Here is a 22,449-nt window from a genome sequence, read left to right as displayed (position 1 = left end):
GGAAAAACAGCAACAGCAACTAAGCAAAACATGGGGCCAAACCAAAACAAAAACAGACGAGATTTGCCGGCAAAATGCACGTGACATCCTTCGGGGAGGGGGGCCTTCGTTCAGTGAGATCCTTCGTCAGGAGCCGAGGGCCGAGTGCAACTGGACGAAGCGGAGCCGAAGCTGCGCAGAATCTAACGAGCGCTATAAAAGCGAGTGGCTCGCAGGACTCGGAGCATTCGATTGTCGTCACTCGCCAGGATAGCTTGCCAGCTTGGAAAAAGGATAATTCCCCCGAAAAAAGGACTGAAATCAAAAGTGAAACTTTGAGCACTCACACGCAACTGTGTGTGTGCCAGTGTGGGCGACTGTTCGCCAGTGCTTGTGTGTGACTTGGCCAAGTGGATTTCTATTTTTGCCCCGTAAACTCGTAAAGTGCAGTGATATAGACTTGATACCAACTTAAAAGTAAACTTAGACAAGCCAAATTCTGGCCGTTGCCATCTGATCCTTGGACATGTGGAGCAGGCAGCGAATGCGACACAAGCCGCTCTGGGCCCTCATATCCTTGACCGTTTTGCTGCTGGTCCTGGACAAAAGCAATGCCAACACGGAGCCCGTCGAGACCAGCACCACATCCGAGCCAGGTGAGTTTCGGTTTCGGTTTCAGCTCTAATTGCCACTGCAACCCACGTGTGCCCCTTCCCTTTGACCTTCACCGGGCTCTGGGCCAACAGAATCCGTTAATAAATGATGACAGGCCTCAAATTCGGTTTCACCCCTGCCCCCAGACTTTATTAAATGGCATTCCAGCGATTATCGCACACGCACCATCCATGCAGCAAATAAAAAATACTATAATAAATCCCAAGGAAAAGCAAATGCGGAGCACAAATGAAACTGAAACAGGAAGCTGGGAAACTGCAGAGCGCAAGAGCAAATAACTGGCAGCAAATGAAATATTTCACGGCATCTGCGGCACAAAGGCAATCAAAGCGAACGCAGAACCCATGGGCAACCTTAATCCCAATCAGAACCAACAAACAAGCAAGGGCAGCGCGAAAAAGGGGGCACTGAGGGAAAAGTTGTGCACCAAAAAAGATGAACCAAAATAATTTTGTTAAAGATATTTTCCTTCTTGAACTTTGAGTGAGGTGCTGGCTTTCTTTAATAATAGCGTTGTATTAATTCTAGGAAAAAGCTTTTAAACATGTTTTGGAAAGCTAACAAATGCAGTCGAATTCAAAAACGGTGTACCAAATTATTTATCTAAGATAGTTTTCTTCTTGAATTAAAAATGAGTCACTATCTTTCTTTGCTAAAAGGATTACATAATTCAAGGTAACATATTTAGAACATGTTTTGGAAGCTATGGAGAAATATGGCTAATAAATTCAGTCAAAAATTTAGTAAGAAACAAATGATTTTTTTAAGATAGATTTCTTCTTGAACTTAAAATGAGGTGAAAAGTTTAAATATATGTATAGGAAAGGAGATTGGAAAGTTATAGAAACATGTTTGAGGTTTCCCAGATCCAGTTACTACTAAGCTAAGATAAGTATAAGCAAAAAGATTGGAAAGTTATAGAAACATGTTTGAGGTCTCCCAGATCCAATTTGTCCTTCACTTTTGGCTCAGTGTATAAAGGGGCGAACAAATGAAAGGTAGCTCGAGCAAAAGGCAATTGCACGTAAGCTCGTAATGAAGTATGGCAGGCCGTCTGAGGCCGGTAATAGAAATTAATAGCGTCATGTGTGAGTTTTGCGAATGGAAGGGAAAAACTGGATGGGAGATGGGTGGCTGTGGACATGGGCAGATATGGGGTAAAGGATCCAGGGGAAGTGTAAAGTGCCCGACAACGACACGCAGATGCGCATAAAGTAATTAATTCACTCTGCCTCCACATCGCCATTCCTCTCCTGGCACATCGACAGGGCCAGCTGTTGAGCCTTTGGGGTTTAGCCTTCGGTCTGCTAAAAGTGCGCATTTTTTGTCGGTTGCCTGATATTGCGACTTCCTTTATTTGCGGCCTGTAGTTTCACTTTTGTTGCGCAGTTTTCGGCTGTCAGGTGGAGGGGTGCGAAATATAGGGGTAACCTTGGTGCAAAGCCAGTCGTTTCAATTTCCACTCCATTCAAACATTTGCTCGGCACATATAAAAGCGAACGGAATTTAATTTACATGACTCACAAATGGAATCCATTTAATGTTGACTTATGGTGCCGAAACACAAGCACAGAGCGCACTGATGAAATATGCAATAACCGAAGTAGCAGCTAAAACTGACAGAGCGACCGAGCTGCCTTTCACCCATTTTCCATGTCCTGTCCCATAAATCCTGAGCCCCCGGGATGGATGATGAAGTTGCACAGTCAGGCACACACTAAAAAATGTTTGTACTTAAGAGGACACATAAAGTTCAAACTTTTACATTTATTAAAATTCATATTTTTTATTTCCTGCATCAGGATTTAAAAAAGGATGATCAAAATGTGCATTCATTCAAATCTTTTATAAACTATGTAATTTTTTTTTTATCTTTAGCCACATAGTTTACATTGGTGTTTTAAAATAGCTTGTATATGTCACAAATGCCTAAAAGTATGCAGTAAATAAATGAGGCTAGTTTTTCTGTATGAATTCAAGGTAGTTTTTGAGTTGAAAAATATTGTTGCATACTTTTAGACACCTAAAATTATATGGTTTGGTATTTCATACTTTTTGATAAACAACATCGATTTTAAAAGTCTCCTTTGTTGTCCAGCTCATCCTTGAGCAAAAGCCTCCTCTTAGCAATAATCTCGCTGGAAAAACCATGGACCACCTCGAGGGCAGAAGCATAGTCCTTGGCCGCAAACATGTTGAATAGGGTATCGCCCCACAGAAGAGGGTTACTCATACGGCGGATGAAACTTTCTTCAATCTGACTGAAGTTTTCCCTGTAAAGATCGCCCTTCTCGGCCATCTCATCCAGCTTAACAGCCATGGCAGTCTCTGTAGGTACGATTTATTAACTTTATGTTAATATCAAACCTTTAGATACTAACCACAAATACTGTTCAGAGTAAATCTGGGTATGACGTCGTTTAACAGGACGATTGTTTCATCTTGATCCTTAAATTGCTGAAGAAATTTCAGACTCTCCGTTCTAAAAATACAGATTCTCAATATATGTTTAAAGCCATAGCTTAAACTCACTTGAAAACCTCCTGAAACTGATTCAGTATGTTAAAATGAAACGTTGGGGTAAGCATTTTCCTTCTCGCATGCCACTTTCTTCCTTTAAATGAAATTTCATGGGAAAATGTTGAAGAGAGAGTGAATCTAAATTTAAGCTCACCTGTGGATGTCAACAAACCCGTTCTCAGAAACGGATGTAGGAAATTGTATACCAAAGCCTTGCTTATTAGGTTCGGATCATTAAGTACGTGTTCCGCATTCTGCGCATCGATAACATTGTAAATCGCCGTTCCCATCGCATACGAAATAGCTCTCACCCAATTGTTTCGCACAGTCACGCGAGTGATTGAAAACACCAGCTGAGGGGTGCAATTAGAGGGGTACACACAGGGAGATTGTCCCAAGAAGCTTGTGGAGATAAGTTTATTAACAACTCACAGTGATCTTTGCCGTACAGGTCGAAGCTGTTGGCAAAAATGGTGCTTCCCTTGGCCCTGGGAGCTACGCTCTCTACGGACTTTCCATCCTTGCTCCGAATTCTTCTGGCGAAGAAACCAAGAATGCAGTAATCCTGGTTGACCCTATACAGCCAGTGCAGCAGCACAACTAAAGCTCCGACGAGCCACAAGATTATCATTTTCGAGGCACCGCATCCACGGATCTGTCTCACCACACTGATCACTGAGATCGCTTTCAGCCGGCTTTATTCTCAGAAATTACCGTAACTGATTAGATTGTCTCCCATTTATATATAATTTTATGGAAGAATGTTTGCCCGAGTTCCCAAATTATATGGTACGGGCTCATACTTTAAATACATACACTCAGAACTGTTTTACTCTTCCATACCACAAACCAGTTTATTAAAAAAGCTATTATAAACACTGAGTATTTAATAAATAAGGCAAATTCTAGTTTGTACATTTTTCATGATTAGAATTTGTGCATGTCATGCTTAGTTTCACTTTCATGGTAGAAAATCCCCTGACTTATTTTCGCCTCGAGAGCTTTACTTGAATTTTGTTTTGGGTGCGCAGAGTTATTCCCGTGTGAAACACTATCTTCTTGGGATCGATGGCTGGCAAAATCTCGAACTTCTTCAGCAGGACCACCATAAGGGTTTTCATCTCCTGCATGGCATACTTTTGACCTATAAATAATTATGAGTTAAGTTATGGGATAGAAGGAAATGCTTTTAGCTTACCAATGCAGTTTCTCTGACCAGCACTAAATGGAATATAGGCGTAGGTATGGCGGTTCTGAACATTTTCGGGTAGGAATCTCTCAGGACGGAACTCATCGGGGGAATCCCAGTACTTGGCATTGCGGTGAATATCAAAGACGTGAATGGTTATCTGCGAACCCTTCGGAATGATCAGACCATTGGCCAGCTCTGCCTCCTGAACGGCCTCACGACCCATAATGGGAACCGAGGGAAACAGGCGCATGGTTTCCTTCATGAAGTACTCCAGGTATTTCAGCTTACTCAGTTGATTCACATCCAAGTTGCTCAAGTCATCTGAAATAACATACATGGGTCAGAATTTCCTACAAGTGAGAAGTGCCTAACATACCATCTATATGGTCTTGAATCTCCTGGAAGCATATGGCCTGCTTGTCGGGATGCAAAGACATGTTCATCAGACCAAAGATAAGACCAATTGAGGTGGTATCGTAGCCCTCGAACATAAGAGTATCCACCTCCTCGCAAATGCCAATGTGGTCGATGAGGCCATCCTTCTCAGCGCAAATTAAGGTGTCCAGCATGGCGAATCGTTTCTTTGGAACAAATCTATAAAGAAAGGGTTGCCAAGTATATTTAAAAAGCAGCAAGATAATTATGTTCTCACACATCATCGTCAGCTGTCTGGGTGTCCCGTCTGTTGTCCAGCTCATCCTGGAGCAAAACCCTCCTCTTGGCAATAATCTCGCTGGAAAATCCATGGACAACATCTAGGGCAGCAGCATAATCCTTGGCCGCAAACAAGTTGAACAGAGTATCGCCCCACAGAAGAGGATTTCTCAAACGACGAATAAAACTTTCTTCGATCTGGTTGAAATTCTCACGGTAACGATCGCCCTTCTCGGCCATCTCATCCAGCTTGACACCCATTGCAGTCTCTACAGATTGATGTAATGTTTATATTATAATTAAAATAATAATAGTGTGAAGAAACCCACCACAAATACTGTTTAGTGTAAATCTTGGTATAACATCGTGTAATGTTATGATTTCCTCGTCTTGACCCTCGAACTGTCGAAGAAACTTTATACTCTCCGTTCTAAAAACGAAACATAGATACATAAATGATTATATAATAAATTGTTCTTGAAACTCACTTGAAGATCTCTTGAAACTGGTTCAATATATTGAAGTGGAATGTCGGTGTGAGCATCTTGCGACGTGCATGCCATTTCTTCCCTGTAATTAAAGATAATTAGGAAAACCCAGTGGAGAGACCCACCTCGAACTCACCAGTTGATGTCAGCAAACCCGTTCTTAGGAAGGGATGCAGGAAGTTGTACACCAGTCCCTTGGTTATCAGATTGGGATGGTTGAGTACATTGTCCGCACTATCCGCATCGATGACATTGTAAATGGCGGTTCCCATGGCATATTCAATGTAGCTAGTTCCCATTTGCTGGGCTCGTTCGCGGGAGTGATCGAAAACACCAGCTGAACAACACCCATTATTAGCATGCAATAAGATCATGGGTTAGCTATTTTATCTGCGGTCAAAGTTTTCCACTTAGTGTTACTCACCGTGGTCTCTGCCGTACAAATCGAAGGTGTTGCCGAATATGGTTTTGCCCTTGGGCATGGGCGCTATGCTCTCCACCGGCGTTCCATCTCTCGATCGAATTCTTCTGGAGAAGAAGGACAGTATGTAATAGTTCTGGTTGATCCTGTAGAGCCAGTGCGCCAGCACACTCAGGCCAATAACCAGCCACAATATAATCATTGTTGAACGACCACGTTCGCGGAGACCCCTAACAGCACTGATCACAAAATCGTACTGCTCAATCTGGGGGAGCTTTACTATCAGCCGGTTTTATGGGCCGTAATAACACATATAAACAACCGAAACTGATTAGATTGCACCTAGTACACATATATTCACGCTTGGCTAGCGCCGATTTGTGATCGAGTTCACAGAAGATAACATACTGCTTCGCTAATGTGTAGTTTCAAAAGTTGCATCGAACAACCGGTTTGGAAATTAAGTGGATTGCTATTTTAGAATTGACAAGTTTTCTATTACATTTATTGTAAGCATGGGTAATTTTCCTAAATCAATGTTTAGTCTTTAATTTTTATTGCTTTACCACGATTAACAATGCAAAGTGATGGTCAATTGGGCCTTGTAGTTTTAGCAGCATACTTAAATCGAATTTGCACTTGGTGAGCATACATATACGAGTATAAGAAATATCCTAAATCGATAAACACTAGACGCGATTCCGCCGCACAAGCTTGACTTTTATTTTGTTTTTGAAGCGCAGGGTTATTCCGACTTGAAAGACAATGCTCTTGGCATCGATAACCGGCAGAACCTTGAACTGCTTGAGAACGACTACCAACAGGGTTTTCATCTCCTGCATGGCGTACTTTTGACCTAGGGAAGGGTAAAATATGAGGATAGGATAAGGGCCTGGAACACTGGTGATATATCCCTTACCTATGCAGTTCCTTTGTCCAGCACTGAACGGAATGTAGGCGTAGGCATGCCTCTTCTGGCAATTCTCGGGCAGGAACCTCTCCGGGCGAAATTCTTCGGGGGAATCCCAGTACTTGGGATTGCGATGGATGTCGAAGACATGTATATTGATCTGACAACCCTTCGGAAGGATCAACCCGTTGTCTAGCTCCGTTTCCTGGATGGTCTGACGACCCATGATGGGAAGAGAGGGATAAAGACGCATGGTTTCCTTGAGGAAGTAGTTCAGATGGCTTAGTTTATTCAGCTGGCTAAGGTTCAGATTGCTTAGGTCATCTGGAAGCAATATTGAATAAATATTATTTACATGTTATGTGCATGATCTACATTACCCTCAATGTGCTCCTGGATTTCCTTGAAGCACTGTTCCTGGTATTCAGCATAGAGGGACATATTCAGCAGGGCAAAGACCAGGCCAATGGAGGTGGTATCGTAACCTTCGGCCATCAGAGTGTCCACCTCCTCGCAAATGCCAATGTTGTCAATCAGGCCATCTTTCTCAGCGCAAATCAAAGTATCCAGCATGGCGAATCGTTTCCTCCTCGCAGCGCATCTGTTTCACAGACAAGCTTATCAGTGGGAAAATGAATTTCGCAGTAAACTCACATATCATCGTCAGCCGTTTGGGTGGCTCGCCTGTGCTCAAGCTCCTCTTCCAGGAGAACTCTGCGTTTTGCAATGATTTCAGAGGAAAATTCATGAACCGCTTTCAAGGCAGAGGCATAACTTCGCTCTGCAAACAGTTTGTAAACGAAGTCGTCCCAATAGAGGGGATTGCTTAGGCGCTTCGTGAAACCCTCGTCGATACGGTGGAAGTTCTCTCTGTAGCGATCGCCCTTTTCGGCCATTTCATCCAGTCTAATTCCCATGGCAGTCTCTAATCAAAAAGCCCCCAGTTGTTGACTGATTATCTAACAATGATTCATATAGTTACAAGTACCACAAATGCTGTTCAGGGTGAATCTGGCTATGTGGTCTCTCAGGGAGACCACGCACTCATCTTGATCTGCGAACTGCCGAACAAACTTTAAGCTCTCCGCTCTTGAAGAGGTAAAATAAAGTTGATAAAGCTACATTTAGTAGTACAATAAATATCTCAGAGCACTTACATAAAGATTTCCTGGAACTGGCTCAAGATATCCAGGTGAAAGGTTCTAGCTAGCATGCTCCGTCGCGTATGCCATTTCTTCTCTGATGTGAAAAACCCATAAAAACGAGTAATTGCTTTTAATGAGCACTCTCACCTGTCGCCGTCAAGACGCCAGTTCTCAGGAACGGGTGTAGGAAATTGTATATCATGCTCTTGGTTATCAAATAGGGATGGTTCAGTATGTTAGCCGCATTATGGGCATCTATAACGTTGTAGTTGGGGAAACCCAGGCCGTACAGAAGATAGCTTTCTCCGGCGGCTTTTCTCGACAACTGGCGCAGGTGGTGGAAGACTTCGGCTTTCAGAAGTAATAAAACGGGTTAATAAAAGTCGTATGAAGATAGGAAACCACTCACCAGCGTCTTTTCCGAACAGATCAAAGCAGTTGGCGAAGATAGTCTGCCCCTGGGGCATGGGCACTACGGTGTCCAAAGGTTTTCCGCTCTTTGTATGAACTCTTCTGGCGAAAAAGGCCCGTATGCAGTAGTCTTTGTTTACCCTATAGAGCCAGTGGACGAGCACACCGAGGGCGACGCAGAGCCACAGAAGCAAAGTCATCGCTGTCGAACTGGATCGGCGGGCACCACTCTCAGCACTGTTTTGACTTGCGGCCCCCAACTCGCGTTCCACTCGAGCTTTTCACTATCAACCGAATAGCCGACCACAACCGATTAGATATTCATCTGTAAACATACACTTACTTATGTTTGGTTGTTCGATCGCTCAGCCGGCCGCGCTTTAGGGTCACGTTCTCCCATTAAGTGTTGTTTATGGCAAGCCATTGATGAAAACCAGACTAGTTTAACAGTGGATCAACTCACAGGTTAAATTTAACTTGCTGTTTATTTTCCTCAAGCAATATGATCGATTGTTTCTATTGTGTTTTAGTCTTTGTGATTCGAAAAACATAAAGTTTTTTACAAATCCAAACATTTTTCTTTGATTTGCCTTCTTATAATAAGTGACTTTAAATATTTACTTCAAATTAATTTAGTACTTAAACCGGATCGTTTGATGGGGAGAGGCTGCGTCTACATGGTTTTCACAATGCATCATCATGATTTGCATTTCCGCCTCACAAGCCTGACTTTTATTTGGCTTTTGAAGCTCAAGGTGGCTGCCGCTGCGAAGACAATGGACCTGGGATCGGTAACCGGCAGGATCCTGAACTGCTTGAGAATGACCACTATAAGGGTCTTCATCTCCTGCATGGCATACTTTTGGCCTACACGGTCCAGAGGTGAATGAAGAGCGGAATTCGACTTTCTATTTTCACTTACCAATGCAGTTCCTAAGTCCAGCACTAAAAGGGATGTAGGCGTAGGGATGCCGCAGCTGGCAGTTCTCGGGCAGAAACCTTTCCGGGCGGAATTCATCAGGGCAGTCCCAGTACTTAGGGTTGCGATGGATGTCAAATACGTGTATGTTGATCTGACACCGCTTGGGCAGGACCAAGCCGTTGTCCAGCTCCGTTTCCTCCAATGTCTGTCTGCCAATCATTGGAATAGAGGGATACAGTCGCATGGTCTCCATCAAGAAGTAGTGGAGGTGCCTAAGTTTGTTTAACTGACCAATGTTTAGGTTGCTAAGGTCGTCTGAAAACAAAAAACAAAGTAAGAATTCACTTTTAGATTATAATATTACTATATATTACCCTCAATGTGCTCCTCGATCTCCTGGTAGCAGAGTTCCTGCTCATCAGCATGAAAACCCATGGATAATAGACCAAAGACTAGAGTTATGCAGGTTGTGTGATAGCCCTCGGCTATGAGAGTGTCCACCTCCTCGGAAATGCCAATGTGGTCGATCAGGCCATCTTTCTCGGCACAAATCAAGGTATCGAGCATGGCAAAGGGTTTATTTCTAGGTGAGCATCTGTTTTAAAGAAGGGTTCTTATTAGTGGACTTTTCTTTGTGAATAATAAACTCACATATCATCGTCAGCCGTTTGGGTGGCACGTCTATTTTCCAGCTCTTCTTCCAGCAGAATTCTTCGTTTTGATATTATTTCGCTGGATAACTCATGAATCACCTTTAGGGCTAAGTCATTGGATCGACCAAAAAAGAAGTGGTATATGGAATCGTCCCAAAAGAGTGGATTAGTCAGGCGCTTTATGAATCCTTCGTTGCCTCGTTGGAAGCCCTCTCGGTAGGAGTCGCCCTTCTCCGCCATTTCATCCAGCTTGACGCCCATGGCAGTTTCTGCAAGAAGTAGCTTATTGCTTATTAATATTTCATAAATTATATTCCCTTAAGTACCACATATGCTGTTCAAGGTGAACCTGGCTATGAGCTCTGGCAGAGACACAATGCACTCATTTTGATCTTCGAACTGATGAACGAACTTCAAGCTCTCCGCTCTGTAAATCTTGAAATAAAAAATTGAATATCCTATTATGCACAATATTATTTTCAGCACTCACATGAAGATCAGTTGAAACTGCGTTAATATGTCGAAATTGAAGGTTCTAGCGAGCATGTTTCGCCGCGTGTGCCACTTCTTTTCTGTAAAACAAAGCAATAGGAAATAACCTTTATGGTAATATTCAGAGATTATAATCTTACCATTTGCCGTCAGCACTCCAGTCCTTAGGAATGGCTGTAGAAATCCGTACACCATGCCCTTGGTTAGTAGTTTGGGATCCCTTAGTACGTTACCCGCGTTGTGGGCATCGGTAATGTGAATATTGGACAAGCCAAAGCTATATTCAATATAACTGTTTTGGAACCTCTCTGATAACCGGCGCAGGTGGCTGAAAACTTCGACTGGGAAAACGGGAAGTACTTCAAGATAAGAAACCCGATGTCAAGGTTCACCACCCGCTTACCTGGGTCTTTTCCAAACAGATCGAAGCAGTGGGCAAACACAGTGGTTCCCTTGGGCATGGGAACTATGCTCTCCAGAGGCCGTCCGTCCTTGGCCCGAATCCTCCTTGCGAAGAAGGCCAGCACATAGTATTCATTGTTTACCCTATAGAGCCAGTGCAGGAGCACGCTCATGGCAACCGCCGTCCATAAAAGCCAAATCATCGCTGTCGAACCGAACTGCTGGGCCTCACTCTCATCACTGTTTGGATTTTCGGCTTACCACTCGGCTGACACGGGAGCTTTAATTGTACCGGTTTCTCATTCAGCAATATACTGAACCTATTACCTATTTCTATCCATATATGTATGTGCCCTAGCACAGCTGGTCGCTCGTTCACGTCGTGCCCAGTGAGTTCTATCGATACACCCCATTACTGGTAACCGGTGACCAAAGAACAATTTTGTGCTCCTCTTTTCCTAATTACGGATCTGATTAGATCAATATCATCAGTATTGAGGGAGTGATGGGAGCAGTCCGTGTAGGCTATTTGGGTTACTGATTTCTATAGGCTAGGCTGGCTCATGACTTTTGGTGGGCAGTGTGGTATGCGCATAAGAGTCGATGGTTTTGGACAGAATCGATTTGTGGAAGAAAATTATCACAATTCACAAGTTTTGTCTAGCTCTTTAATAATGCTACAAAAGGTAAACAAACCCTAAACAGAGACTTTGAATACATTTAGAACATTCAAACTGGCTCGGCTGGATTTCAATGGGTGAGGCCAATGCGACGGACTTCGATGGACATAGAATATATTATTGGTGATATTCGTAGGAGGCGAGAGACCAAGCTACAGCTTCTGTAACGTCTTATTGTGAAATGGTTTAATAATGCCTAATGGCCGATTTCTATAGTTTGCTATCAGTCAAAGCCAGTTAACATGAAAACTAATTGTTTTGGATTAGATAGGTCATACGATTTTCATCTGAGTTTCGGAATTCCGACCACTACATTAAAGTTTCTAAGCTTATTTTCCAAGTTTACAATTATTTTTTAGTTTCAAACACTATTAAAAGACTTGCTAAATAAATTAACAACATCCTTAATCTTTTGTTTAATTTGATTACAACAATAGCGGCATTTTCTGGGGGTTAATGAATGAAGTGTAACCAAGGAAATCCTATAACTATTATTTGTTTGGCAATTTGAGGTTTCGATTGCACAATATTGAACAATTACTCTATTTTATGTACTCATTAGATTAGTTTATTACATCATCCTTTACTTGGAAACTCTTAGAAGGATTAAATGCAAACAGTTCCTTACTGATTATCTTGATTACATCAAATGTTTTTTAGGTAAATGCTTTAAAATGCCTAAAAATTTGTACCAAATAAACTCGGCTTTTATTCTCCCTTAATCAACTAAGTGCCCATGCCCGATGGTCATGGCACATTTTTCCTCTGCCGCTCTGCAGCATTTGCACCAACAGCTAATTGGCGATTGCATTTCATCAGTTACAAGAAATTCAGTTATTCCATTTGCCTGTGCTCCAGTATATCACTCGACCTACTTTCTGGAAAAGTACATGACACATTACGGAATAAAGAAAAAGTGGAAAGGGGGAGTAGAGCTGGGAAAACTTTAATTCTGCCTTCGGCGATTACCAAAAGCTGACTAGAGATGGAAATGGCGGAAAATACGGCCACGACTTTTAACTGAAATCCAGGTCCTGGTTCTGGGTCTGGCTCTGTTTCTGCTCGAGTTCCTTCTGTGCCTCCACCTCCACTTCCACCTCTCATGTAAAATTGAAACTTGAACTGTGAACTGTGCGTTCGTGCCACGACCTTCCGGAGCTCTGGCCACCCAAGCCGCCCCCTGATTACTTGCCTGCATGCCAAATGCATATTGGAAATTTGCAATTTCGATGGCACTCAAAGTCTGGCGACGTCAAGTGGAAAGTTCTTCTCAGCCCGGCCAAGTTATTAAATTAGATCACATATGAAATATTTATGGCAAGAGTTGCTGGCAATCCTGAAATTGCATTACCTCCAGTCAGGCCGAAATCTTGGTGGAATAAGTCCTGGTAAACCGTCACTGAGGCGAAAATCGATTACTCATTTCAATTTGAGGCACTGCTGCCTCAAATAGATTTTTACTTTAAGCTTCCACTTTCTCCCAGTGTTCTTATTTCCTTTTCGTTATCCATTCACAGATGCCTCGCCGGGCTGCCGGGCGCCGGATGTGCGCTTCACGATTGTCAAGCCGGAAGCAACGACGGAGCAGCCGCTGGCCAAATTCGAGACCACGCAGGTCTACCTGCCGGAGGACTTCACCACGGCGGATGTGGAGTTCGTGGACTCGGTGCCCCGGCACCCCAACGAGAATCACGCGGCCGTAATCAATCCGTACTCCCTAGACCTGGGCGACGACCATTTGCATGTGGGCGATGCGGCGGCCAGCTTAGTGGGCGACGATGATCTGGGTGACGACGACGAGGATCCCCACGGGGACCCAGAGGACAAGCGTTTGAATGCCAATCGAAAGCAGGGCAAGAGGCGTCGCGCCGGTTCGGGCCGTCGGCGTAGAATCGAAAACGAGAATGGCCAGACGGGCAGGGGACGTGGCAGTCGGTACAAGCGCCATGCCATCCTCCATGACACGGAAGCCTCCCCGGAAACGGATCGGTGGGCGGGCAGCAAGCTGGCTGCCGAGGGAGATGTGTACTATGTCCATATAGCCGACATCCTCAAGAGTCGTGAACCGAATCGGGAACTGAAATCGAAACTGCACAAGCTTAAGATGAAGGCCAGGTTGAACAAATGCCTGGCGGAGGGTGGCAAGGAGAAGTGCACCAAGATGCTGAAGAAGAAGCCCAAGAAGAAGGTGCTGGAAGAGGGCAAAACCCTGAAGAAGGATCAAACCAAGAAGAAGCTTTCAGAGGAAGAAAAGCCAATGAACCCGAAGGAGGAGCCGCAGGAGCTTGACCAACCGGAACCCACTGGACATCACCGACGACGCGGCGACAGTCACGCTGCAGAGCTCGACCAGCGTGACCGGAGCCCGCGTTGGCGACGCCGCCGCAGCACCGAGCCCAAGGGCGATCTCGGCCAGCTGCCAGCGGACCAGCAGCCTCAGTTGGACGAGGAGGAACTGCAGCAGTACGGGAATCAGTCGAGCAGTGCACGAGTGGCCCTGTTGTGGCAACGTGTTAAGCGCAAGTCCGGCAAGACCACGGGTGCACTGAGCCGTCCGAAAGGTGGTGGCGACTCCAGCTCCAAGACCACCAGCCGCAAGGACAAGGGTGAGTGTGCGTCCGCACGGCGGCCAGACACTGGCAATGCCACAGTGCCCAATGCCTTTGACGAATTTGCCGCCGCTGTCGCTGTCTCGTTGTCTGTCTGTCCGTCCGTGTCGCGCTGCCTCCACAGAGCACACAGATCCCAGTTCACACAGCGGGGGCGGACTGTCCGGCCCGGAAAAGCTCTTGCAAAGGTCATAGGTCGCGAGGGGACGAGGTGACTTGGAGTAGTGGTCCGTTACGGGGGCAGTTATTACAACTGTTGGGTTCTTAGGATAGCGAGATAAAGTTCAAGTACTCAATACAATAGGGAAAGTCTAGGTTTTCACTTAAAAATATTAACAAAATTTGAAAGCCATTCAAAGCTGTAGACCGCAGAAATTACTTTTTTAAAAAGCTAAATAAAGAAAAAGATATAAGACAAAATGAACTTTTTATTAAAATGTATTTTAAAGTTTCAATTCTATTCAGATAAATAGATACGCCCCGTATCTCTTGGATATGTCCGCCATCTTGCATTTTTCTCTATTTCAGCTGGCTCGCTCTTACCCACAGTAAATTTAAGCGCTTTCTCGGTCCTACCCAGAGAAATTTTATGTGCTATCACGCTCATTTCCCTTTTTTTTGCTCTAGATCTTGAAAAGAGAGAAAAGTTATATTAAATGTAAGCAGTGGATATAAAATTCATCTTTAAGTACTTACATAAAGCTTGATACAAATTTTTTCAAAACTTATTGTCTTACCAAGCGAAAACATTAAAAAAGGCTAAAAAAAAACACGAATGCTCCCGAATATAGGATTAAGTACCTGCCTAGTATCCCTTTAACAAACAACCCTTTCGCGGACCTTAAATTAAGTATACGTCCAGTGGGCCGTTAAAAAGCTATCCCCCCTGTCAACTCAAACCCCCCAAGCGAATGGCTGGCAATTTTCAGCGCTTCATCATGCTTTTCAGCTTTATAATGTAACAACATTTTGACAATGTGTAAGGGGGAATATTGAAACCGCTTTTGCAAGGGCATTTCAACCAACAGAAGCACACATGCGAACACACACCGAAACACCCAACACCCAACAGCCAACACCCAACACCCAAACATTAACGGAAGTTAAGAGCAGAGGACACACCGAACATACTCGTAAAAGCTAATCGCAGTCACAGCCAAAGCCACAGCCATCGCATCGCATCCAGGCATAGCTCATGCCCCCAGTCAATTCACACCTGCACCTCCTAAGCCACCTGAGCCACCCACTAGCACTAATGTTTTCCACCCCCTCTGACGGCTTTTCATTACCCCATTTTCGCCATCGGTGCTGCGTGGTCATGGTTTATTTGCCAGGCCATATCTTTGTCGTGGTTAGAGTTCAGAGTTGAGAGTTGTCCGTTGCCGGTTGGCCCTTTGTTCTGGCCGGAATGATTTTCCTTTTGGCCCCTTTGTTTGCCCAGGCTCCTACGCCGCCTTTGTCCGTGCACCGCCTTCGCCGGCTTCCTTTTCCTCTTCCCTTTTTTTTTTAGCCATTTTCTATTAGCCAGCATAATATTATCTTTGGTGTTATCTCTGCCTTTTCACATCTCCCTTATTTTTTGTGTGCTGCTGCCTTTTGATGGGGTTTTCTGAGGGAAATGAAGTTGTATCCTGTTAAGTGGCCACTTCGCCAGCCTTCTGGTTTTCTTTTAATGCATATCTAAGCACTTGGAGCAACCCATTGAAGTTTTTCAGCTGGCAGCACTTTTCGCACGTCTCGTGGTTACTCGATGGCTTTCTCCAGGGCTTCTGCTCATGGCTTAATGTGTGTGCCCAAGAGGCGTACTCGAGGCTTGGGATTTTGCAGCTTCTTTGGCACTTTCGAGTCGAGTTTTGGGTCAACTTAGATGGGCATGGGCTTACAGATCCCCCATTGTCCAGCCGGCACTTCATTAGCATCCTCATCGCCAGCTCCATTTCCATCTACATCCCCATCTTCATTCGCCTGCCGTTCGACGGCTCATTAGATGCTTGCTCTATTTGCTCTATCCCCCCCTCTGAACGTCTATCTACCCCTCCCCTGTTTCTTGGCATGGTACATTGCCCATCTCACGACGCCCACACCTTCTGCTCTTCTCGTCCCGCCTCGAATATCTAGGTATCTACGACGAGGAGGCCGGCTACACGCCCATCCATCCGGACGACACGGAGTTCGACGAGGAGGAGGAGGAGGACGAGGAGGTGGACATCCTGCAGCAGTTCACCGAGGTGTCGGAGATCCGGTTTCCCGGCGAGATCGGACCCATGGGCGATCGGCGGCTGTGCAAGATCCGCTGCGTGAAGGGCAAGTGGGTGGGTCCGTTGTGCGCCACCAACGAGGAGGGTAAGTGAGCCACCACTACCACTAGCACAACTGCCGCCCTCACTACTCCCACGACAATGCACCATTAAATATTAAAGTGTTCAAGTACAGATACTTAGTTGCAGTCGCCGAAACATAGCTCCAATTACACTTGCAGATACACAGATACAGATACTCTTAAGCCACACAAACAGTTGCGAATTCATTTATTTACGTGCGCAAATAAAGACAACACAATCAGTACACAATCGATAACAGCACACAATCAGATTGTTGTTTCATTTTAACCCAATTAATATGCTCACCAATTAAAGGTACACGGAGAACAGAATCGTACATCTGCATATTAATCACCTTTTTATTTTATATTACATAAGAAAAATAACCTTTTTAATGTTCCTTTCTAACTGTATTTGGTCATTACATTTTAATTTAATTAAATTAGTATTATTTAGTTATTGCGTCTGCTTAAGACTTGTACGTTTGTTTTCTTTAAAGGTTTATTCAGAAATTCATTTTTATAAAATACCATAACTATTATTATAAGTTTTTTATGCACCAACAAGCAAATGTTTTAACACATTCTTATTTATCTATCTATCTATTAAAAGATAAACATTAAAAAGGTGTTCTACAAAAATATCTACTGATTAAAGAATTTTGGGATTGCGTGAAAAATATGAATATGCAATGAATACAAATGGAATAATTTGTAAACATTTTAAATTCTTTATATAATACGTTTATGATGGTTCTTTTAAGTCTTGAAATCACTTACTAGTCAGTAGAAATTTGTGTAGTTCTTAGAAACCTTATCACTACGCCTCACAGCGTTAGATTTGACTGGAAAGTATGCAAATAACAATTTGGTGATATTTCTCCTCCGCACATTGGAATACATATGCCATATAAATCGCATCCCCCAGACGACAATGGGAATGTGAAGTTTCAGCCGCTGTACAAGAGCTGCCACGTGAACCGGATACCGTCGCACCTGCTGCTCAGCTACCGCAACATCTCAGTGGTAAGTGGTTAGAGGTCGACGATCCTTCGACGGGTCAGCTGGCTGCCGCACTACCACCACTGCCACCACAGCACAACAACACATACATACAAACATGCATAGATGCAAAGCACACGCACACCGAGGCACCCAGTGCCCTCGTACATGCATAAGTTCTGTAGATTTCCGGAGATCTCCTGCGACCATGTCTCGACTGCTTTTGCGAAGGATCTCAGCTCCGAATCCGATTTCGATTTCGATTTTGACTTCGATCTGCTATCTCTCTTACTGCCTGCGCCTCTACCTGTCTCTGTCTAATCGCACCCGTCTCTCTCTCTCTCTCGCTCTATCCTCATCTCAGCCTGAAAAACTCACCAAAAAATAAAAATAAAATTCGCAATATATCGCTATATCTCAAAGACCAGTGACCAAGCCATCTGCATGCCGATGCTCGAGCGAAATCGGGCGTTCAAAAAAAAAAAAAAAATGAAAACGAAACAAAACGATTCTCTATAGTATGTGTGTTTTTTTGGTACTCTCTGATTCTCTCTCTTGCAGACACCGATCCCACCAAATCGCGGCTGGCGTAAAACGCGCTTATCCAAATCGACACTTCTCTCAAATACAGAAATTGTGAGTCGTCGTTGTAGCTGTTGTGTAGAACTGCACCCACAAGAAACCCACAGGCAGAAAAGCACCCACACCAAAACACACAGACACACTCAGCGAATGCCAGAGTAAAGATACAGTATAAAAGATACAACCAACCAGATACAAGACACACTCAGATACTAGATACTCAGATACTCGCACACGGAGACTGCCGAACGCGAGGAACTGCACGCCAGAGCAACCAGCGCCACTTTCCCGGTCGCGGGAACATCTGATTTTTTGATAACTCTCTCCACTTTCTCTTTCTCCCTCTTTCTTTGCTTTCTCCTCCCCTGGCTATCTGCACCCTTTCGCTTTTCCCACACTGCTTGCCTGCGATTTGCCCCTTTCTCCAGAACGTGGGATGGGATCTGCCGCACGGACACTCCCTGCAGGCCCGCTGCCAGGAGCTGGGAATCTACAAGCTGCTGGGCGAGTCGAGGGTCCTGTGCTCCAATGGGCTGTGGGCGCCGCGCATGCCCAGCTGCGTGCCCACCACCGTGCTGACCAACTACTCGGAGGACAGCGCTCCCTCGATCCGCATCAAGGTCTACAACGGCTCCCACTCCTTCGAACCCTCCGGCGTGATGGCCGTGCCGCCGCACAGCACCGTGCTCATGGACTGCATGTATCCGAGGGTCAGGGGCACCCCTGAGTGGAGCTGGACCAGCTGGTACATGCAGTATTCCACAGGTGAGTGGATCAGCCGGTGGTACACCGAACTTACTAGACGAGATATCTCGAGTAATCGCTTAAGAATTTCATGTTATGGACAATTTTTACCAGACATTCTTCAGATTGTTTGTAAATTGTTTCTCGTACATCTTCTAAATATTTTCTTAGATAGAGCTCTATAATATTAAAGAAAAAGATAAACTCTTTAAATAAAGACGACAAATTTTCGGTACAATTTGTAGAAAATTGTTACTTGAAATCTGTATCTTTAAATTTTTCTAGATTATTAGGTATACGCAAGGTTGGTTAATGTTTAAACGCATTTTTACCAACAGAATATTATGTTGAGTATCTGTAAGATTGATCTTGCATAATAAAAAATACCGGTTGGAGGCCAAGTCAATTTAGAATATTTTGTACATTTTTTATTTAATAAACTTGGACTCGGACTAAAATGGTGTGCCCTGATCGCTTTCTCTCCCCGCAGGATGGTCACCGGCCCAGGAGGAGAAGGCCGTGCGCTACCGGCTGAGCATCAAGAACATCGAGAACAACGACTCCGGCACCTTCACATGCACCTCGCCGCGCGGACTGACCAACAGCATTGCCGTCGTGGTGGCCACTTCGACGTGCCCGCAGCTGACAGAGCCGCTGGCGCCGCTCAAGCTGCGCCTCGAGGGCAACAAGCTGGGCCAGCGGGCGCACTACGAGTGCCCCGATGGCTTCTGGCTGGACGGCGCCCGGAACGCCACCTGTCTGGCCTCCGGCAATTGGTCATCGCCGACGCCGACCTGCCATGCCATCCAGTGCCCGCGCCTGGAGCTGGACGACCCCCATCTCAGCCTGATCGAGCTGAACACCTCGGCATGGGGGCGGGCGGTGTTCAAATGCCAGTGGGGCTTCAAGCTGACCGGACCGGCGCAGCTGGACTGTGAGCCGTCGGGCGTCTGGAGTGGCCCCGTTCCTCGTTGCAAAGGTGAGCGATCGGGGATTATACGATGGATGCCTGGGGTTAAGATTTATATAAATACATTTTAAAAGTTACAAAACATATATATAGGGTTAGCACAAAACAAAGGTTTGGTATGATAGGAAATATTTACTTTTATAACCCGAAACAAGCAAATTTTTTAAATAATAACCTCCAATAGCCAAGATCAGGAACATAGTTTTGGTATTATTTAAAATGTTGATTAAACTCAAAACCTTAAAGAAGGGTGGTTAGGTATATGCGTTTTCTTTGAGTGAATATAATGAACATAGAAGATTTAAAGCCACTACAGAAGGGTTCTATAAGGGTGTATACAAGTATGCAATTCTTTAAGAATGTATTCTAGAAGCGTTCCTTTAGAAACCGTTATAAATAACTTCAAATCTCTTTTCTAACATAGCCATAGATCTCTATTTCCTTATGCCGAAAAACCCTTACTAACTTTCTAAAACCCTCTACTACTGGCACACCCATTCTCCACCCATCTATCACCACCCCCGGCGCTCCGCAGTCATCCAGTGCGTGATGCCAGTGGCGCCGCTCAACGGACGGATCGGGGGCACCAGCCTGAGCCAGAGGCGCCTCACCGTCGGCGCCCTGGTCACGTTCAGCTGCAACGACGGGCACAGCCTGGTGGGCGAGTCGAGCATCATCTGCACGGAGAACGGACAGTGGTCGCACTCGCCGCCATTTTGTAAGTAGACTCGCTACTCACCCACACACTCACTGACATAGACACGTATATATGTATATGCGTGCGCTGCGAGAGATTGCCGGCGCACCGCTGCACCGCTCCACAGCTCCACCGATCCACCGATCCTCCTCCTCCTCGTGGGCCCGCTCACAGACTAAACCCAATTAATGACTCTTGTGTTGTATTTCCGCCGAACAAACGACCGATTTCGATCACGAATCATCATTACATACCTGATATCTGATACCTGATACAACCTGATACACGCATGACATGCCCACTGACCATCCACGATCTCAGGCAAATCGCAGTGCCCCTATCCCGGCGATCCGCCCAACGGCCTGATAGCGCCGCTCAAGTTTAACTACGATGCCGGAGACTACTTGAGTGTCCAGTGCCGGCCAGGATTTGTCCAGAGTTACGAGGGTCCGCCCGAACGGCCCAAGTGCCAGCCGGATGGCCGGTGGTCCGGTCCGATGCCCAAGTGCAAAAGCTATGAGGAGGTGTAACCTCCAGGAGATCCAGAAAACGAAACCCGCAAGCCCGAAGCCAAGGATTCGCCGCCAAGTCAGCATTACGGATCCTCCGTCTGAGTTCCGAGTGATTCAGCATACAGATCGAAACCGAGTGATATTTAGATTAACTTAGTGAGAGGTATCAAAATTAATAGATATTTTATCAGATAGGTTCAATTCAAATCATTATCTTTTAGTGGCCCACGAATTTCCGAAAACCAAACTCTCTCTCCTTTCGAACGCTTTTGAAACTATATGTACTCCAAATAGATCAAGTTGATCAGGCACACTCTACAGATATTTGTTCTTCAGATTGAATACACTTTGCGCTTGCATTTTATTATGAGGAATCCTTGTACTTACACTAACTATTTAATGAAATATATAATCAACAGCTGCGTACAGGTATTTAAGTATTACGTATTCTGGTTGCAACTCAAAGTTACATAAATGTAAATGTTTAAACGAAAAACAAACACAAAAAACTTACCCACAGCGCGAGTATATATATATGTATACAGATTAACAATTCTATTCCACCAAAAAAAATGTATTACACTGAGAGAAAGAGGAGATTGCAGCAGCAGTTGTTGGGCGAGTGTTGATTAGTTAGGAGCTAAGACATGCCAAGCTAAGTAAGGACCTTTGGAAGTCACGCAGAGCTCAGGAGCATAGGTATTGCAAAGTGTATTGTAAGCGGCTGCAATCTGTGTGTAAAGAAAAGACCGTTTTAAAATAAAATACGATTATTGTGTAAAATGCAAGTCTCAGTCTTTAACTGTCTTGGCCCTTGGCTCTGGGACTTCTCTGAAGAAGTAATATATCCGTAAGCTGGGCGCGAAAGTGTGCCAAGGAAATCCATATGCACGTGTTTCCCTTTCGCCTAAGCCAGCTGCTAATGCGAGCACAGGAGCAACATCCCCGGCAGCAACTTGTACGGCAGCAGCCTCTACAGCAGCAACATCTAGAGGAGCTAAAACTACAGCACGGAAAGCAAAACAGTGACTTCATAAGTGTGTGCTGCACTGAAAAAAAAGCTAAGCACTTCCAGGGAAAGTATTTGATATAATATTTTACATTTGTATGAGTTTGTTATGTTTTTAAAACAGTTAATTTTTTAAAGCTATTAAAGCTTACCCTTCATTATAGACAACAGCTGAGTGTGACCAAGTGTTTCATATGATTTCTTTGACCATAGAGCATAGAACGCAGCTTAATGTGACCATGCTCCTTTTTAAAGCATCACCTGTTATCTAATTAAAATAAATAAAAATTATTATTCAAAAATTAAATTTAAAATGAATTTAACTTTTGCTTAATATTCCTGTACAATAAGCAATCAGTTTTTCCTCTGTAGACTTTACCTTTTCCCTTCAAGTTCATATAAGGGCGCCAAGCGGAAGTGAAATTCATTTAAAAGTTGAGAGGGGCGTGGAAATTTAGTT

The 22,449-nt window shown here is 44.5% G+C and overlaps 5 protein-coding genes across 7 annotated transcripts; 1 reads left to right on the top strand and 4 right to left on the bottom strand.

Annotated features, from left to right (window-relative positions):
• The first annotated feature begins 236 nt into the window (after nt 1-236).
• LOC108036361 (locomotion-related protein Hikaru genki) lies at nt 237-21,768 on the top strand. 3 transcript variants are annotated; one of them, XR_006367708.2, is made up of 10 exons: nt 237-635; nt 13,062-14,150; nt 16,272-16,496; nt 17,402-17,499; nt 18,037-18,111; nt 18,486-18,822; nt 19,292-19,780; nt 20,307-20,489; nt 20,790-21,143; nt 21,202-21,768. XR_006367708.2 is itself a non-coding variant. In XM_017112439.2 (9 exons), exons 1-9 carry the CDS (start codon nt 506-508, stop codon nt 20,996-20,998), a joined length of 2,835 nt encoding a protein of 944 aa, XP_016967928.1. In that variant the 5' UTR covers nt 237-505; the 3' UTR covers nt 20,999-21,768. The 3 variants fall into 3 exon arrangements, 2 of the variants coding, with proteins under 2 accessions (XP_016967928.1, XP_016967929.1); XM_017112439.2 differs by having other exon boundaries at nt 20,790-21,768; XM_017112440.2 differs by lacking the exon at nt 18,037-18,111 and having other exon boundaries at nt 20,790-21,768.
• On the bottom strand, nt 2,692-3,902 carry LOC127010952 (probable cytochrome P450 4p3). The gene is given in 6 exon segments (XM_050887075.1): nt 2,692-2,982; nt 3,036-3,136; nt 3,187-3,268; nt 3,329-3,474; nt 3,476-3,527; nt 3,607-3,902. Coding segments are annotated over 6 exon segments (834 nt in total). The 5' UTR covers nt 3,806-3,902; the 3' UTR covers nt 2,692-2,728.
• LOC108036363 (cytochrome P450 4p1) lies at nt 4,000-6,183 on the bottom strand. The gene is made up of 8 exons (XM_017112444.3): nt 5,933-6,183; nt 5,645-5,845; nt 5,509-5,590; nt 5,350-5,450; nt 5,019-5,289; nt 4,743-4,960; nt 4,373-4,687; nt 4,000-4,318 (listed from the first exon to the last, which is right to left on the bottom strand). The coding sequence occupies exons 1-8, from the start codon at nt 6,129-6,131 to the stop codon at nt 4,158-4,160; spliced, it is 1,548 nt and encodes a 515-aa protein (XP_016967933.1). The 5' UTR covers nt 6,132-6,183; the 3' UTR covers nt 4,000-4,157.
• LOC108036362 (probable cytochrome P450 4p2) lies at nt 6,405-8,775 on the bottom strand. The gene is made up of 8 exons (XM_017112443.3): nt 8,394-8,775; nt 8,132-8,335; nt 7,997-8,078; nt 7,828-7,928; nt 7,494-7,764; nt 7,220-7,440; nt 6,849-7,163; nt 6,405-6,785 (listed from the first exon to the last, which is right to left on the bottom strand). The coding sequence occupies exons 1-8, from the start codon at nt 8,593-8,595 to the stop codon at nt 6,619-6,621; spliced, it is 1,563 nt and encodes a 520-aa protein (XP_016967932.1). The 5' UTR covers nt 8,596-8,775; the 3' UTR covers nt 6,405-6,618.
• On the bottom strand, nt 8,862-11,127 carry LOC108036176 (probable cytochrome P450 4p2). The gene is made up of 8 exons (XM_017112166.3): nt 10,866-11,127; nt 10,603-10,803; nt 10,461-10,542; nt 10,297-10,397; nt 9,969-10,239; nt 9,692-9,912; nt 9,318-9,632; nt 8,862-9,262 (listed from the first exon to the last, which is right to left on the bottom strand). The coding sequence occupies exons 1-8, from the start codon at nt 11,065-11,067 to the stop codon at nt 9,093-9,095; spliced, it is 1,563 nt and encodes a 520-aa protein (XP_016967655.2). The 5' UTR covers nt 11,068-11,127; the 3' UTR covers nt 8,862-9,092.
• Nucleotides 21,769-22,449: the final 681 nt, after the last annotated feature.

The sequence above is a fragment of the Drosophila biarmipes genome, chromosome 2R, assembly GCF_025231255.1.
Source record: "Drosophila biarmipes strain raj3 chromosome 2R, RU_DBia_V1.1, whole genome shotgun sequence".
Taxonomy (NCBI): domain Eukaryota; kingdom Metazoa; phylum Arthropoda; class Insecta; order Diptera; family Drosophilidae; genus Drosophila; species Drosophila biarmipes.
This window is presented reverse-complemented; position numbering and strand designations above follow the sequence as displayed.

Bases quoted from the DNA above. Each gene is read 5' to 3' on its own strand.
- LOC108036176 (XM_017112166.3), bottom strand. From the start codon at position 11,067: ATGATTTGGCTTTTATGGACGGCGGTTGCCATGAGCGTGCTCCTGCAC. The intron at 10,543-10,602 runs GTAAGATTATAA...TTTGTTTTACAG, and splicing joins TGGAGTGCTGACGGCAAATG to AAAAGAAGTGGCACACGCGG. The intron at 10,398-10,460 runs GTGAGTGCTGAA...CAAGATTTACAG, and splicing joins CAGTTTCAACTGATCTTCAT to AGCGGAGAGCTTGAAGTTCG.
- LOC108036361 (XM_017112439.2), top strand. From the start codon at position 506: ATGTGGAGCAGGCAGCGAATGCGACACAAGCCGCTCTGGGCCCTCATA. The intron at 636-13,061 runs GTGAGTTTCGGT...ATCCATTCACAG, and splicing joins CAGCACCACATCCGAGCCAG to ATGCCTCGCCGGGCTGCCGG. The intron at 19,781-20,306 runs GTGAGCGATCGG...GGCGCTCCGCAG, and splicing joins CCCCGTTCCTCGTTGCAAAG to TCATCCAGTGCGTGATGCCA.
- LOC108036362 (XM_017112443.3), bottom strand. From the start codon at position 8,595: ATGACTTTGCTTCTGTGGCTCTGCGTCGCCCTCGGTGTGCTCGTCCAC. The intron at 8,079-8,131 runs GTGAGAGTGCTC...TTTTCACATCAG, and splicing joins TGGCGTCTTGACGGCGACAG to AGAAGAAATGGCATACGCGA. The intron at 7,929-7,996 runs GTAAGTGCTCTG...TACCTCTTCAAG, and splicing joins CAGTTCCAGGAAATCTTTAT to AGCGGAGAGCTTAAAGTTTG.
- LOC108036363 (XM_017112444.3), bottom strand. From the start codon at position 6,131: ATGATTATATTGTGGCTGGTTATTGGCCTGAGTGTGCTGGCGCACTGG. The intron at 5,290-5,349 runs GTGGGTTTCTTC...ATCAATCTGTAG, and splicing joins TACACTAAACAGTATTTGTG to AGACTGCAATGGGTGTCAAG. The intron at 4,961-5,018 runs GTGAGAACATAA...CTTTCTTTATAG, and splicing joins CAGACAGCTGACGATGATGT to ATTTGTTCCAAAGAAACGAT.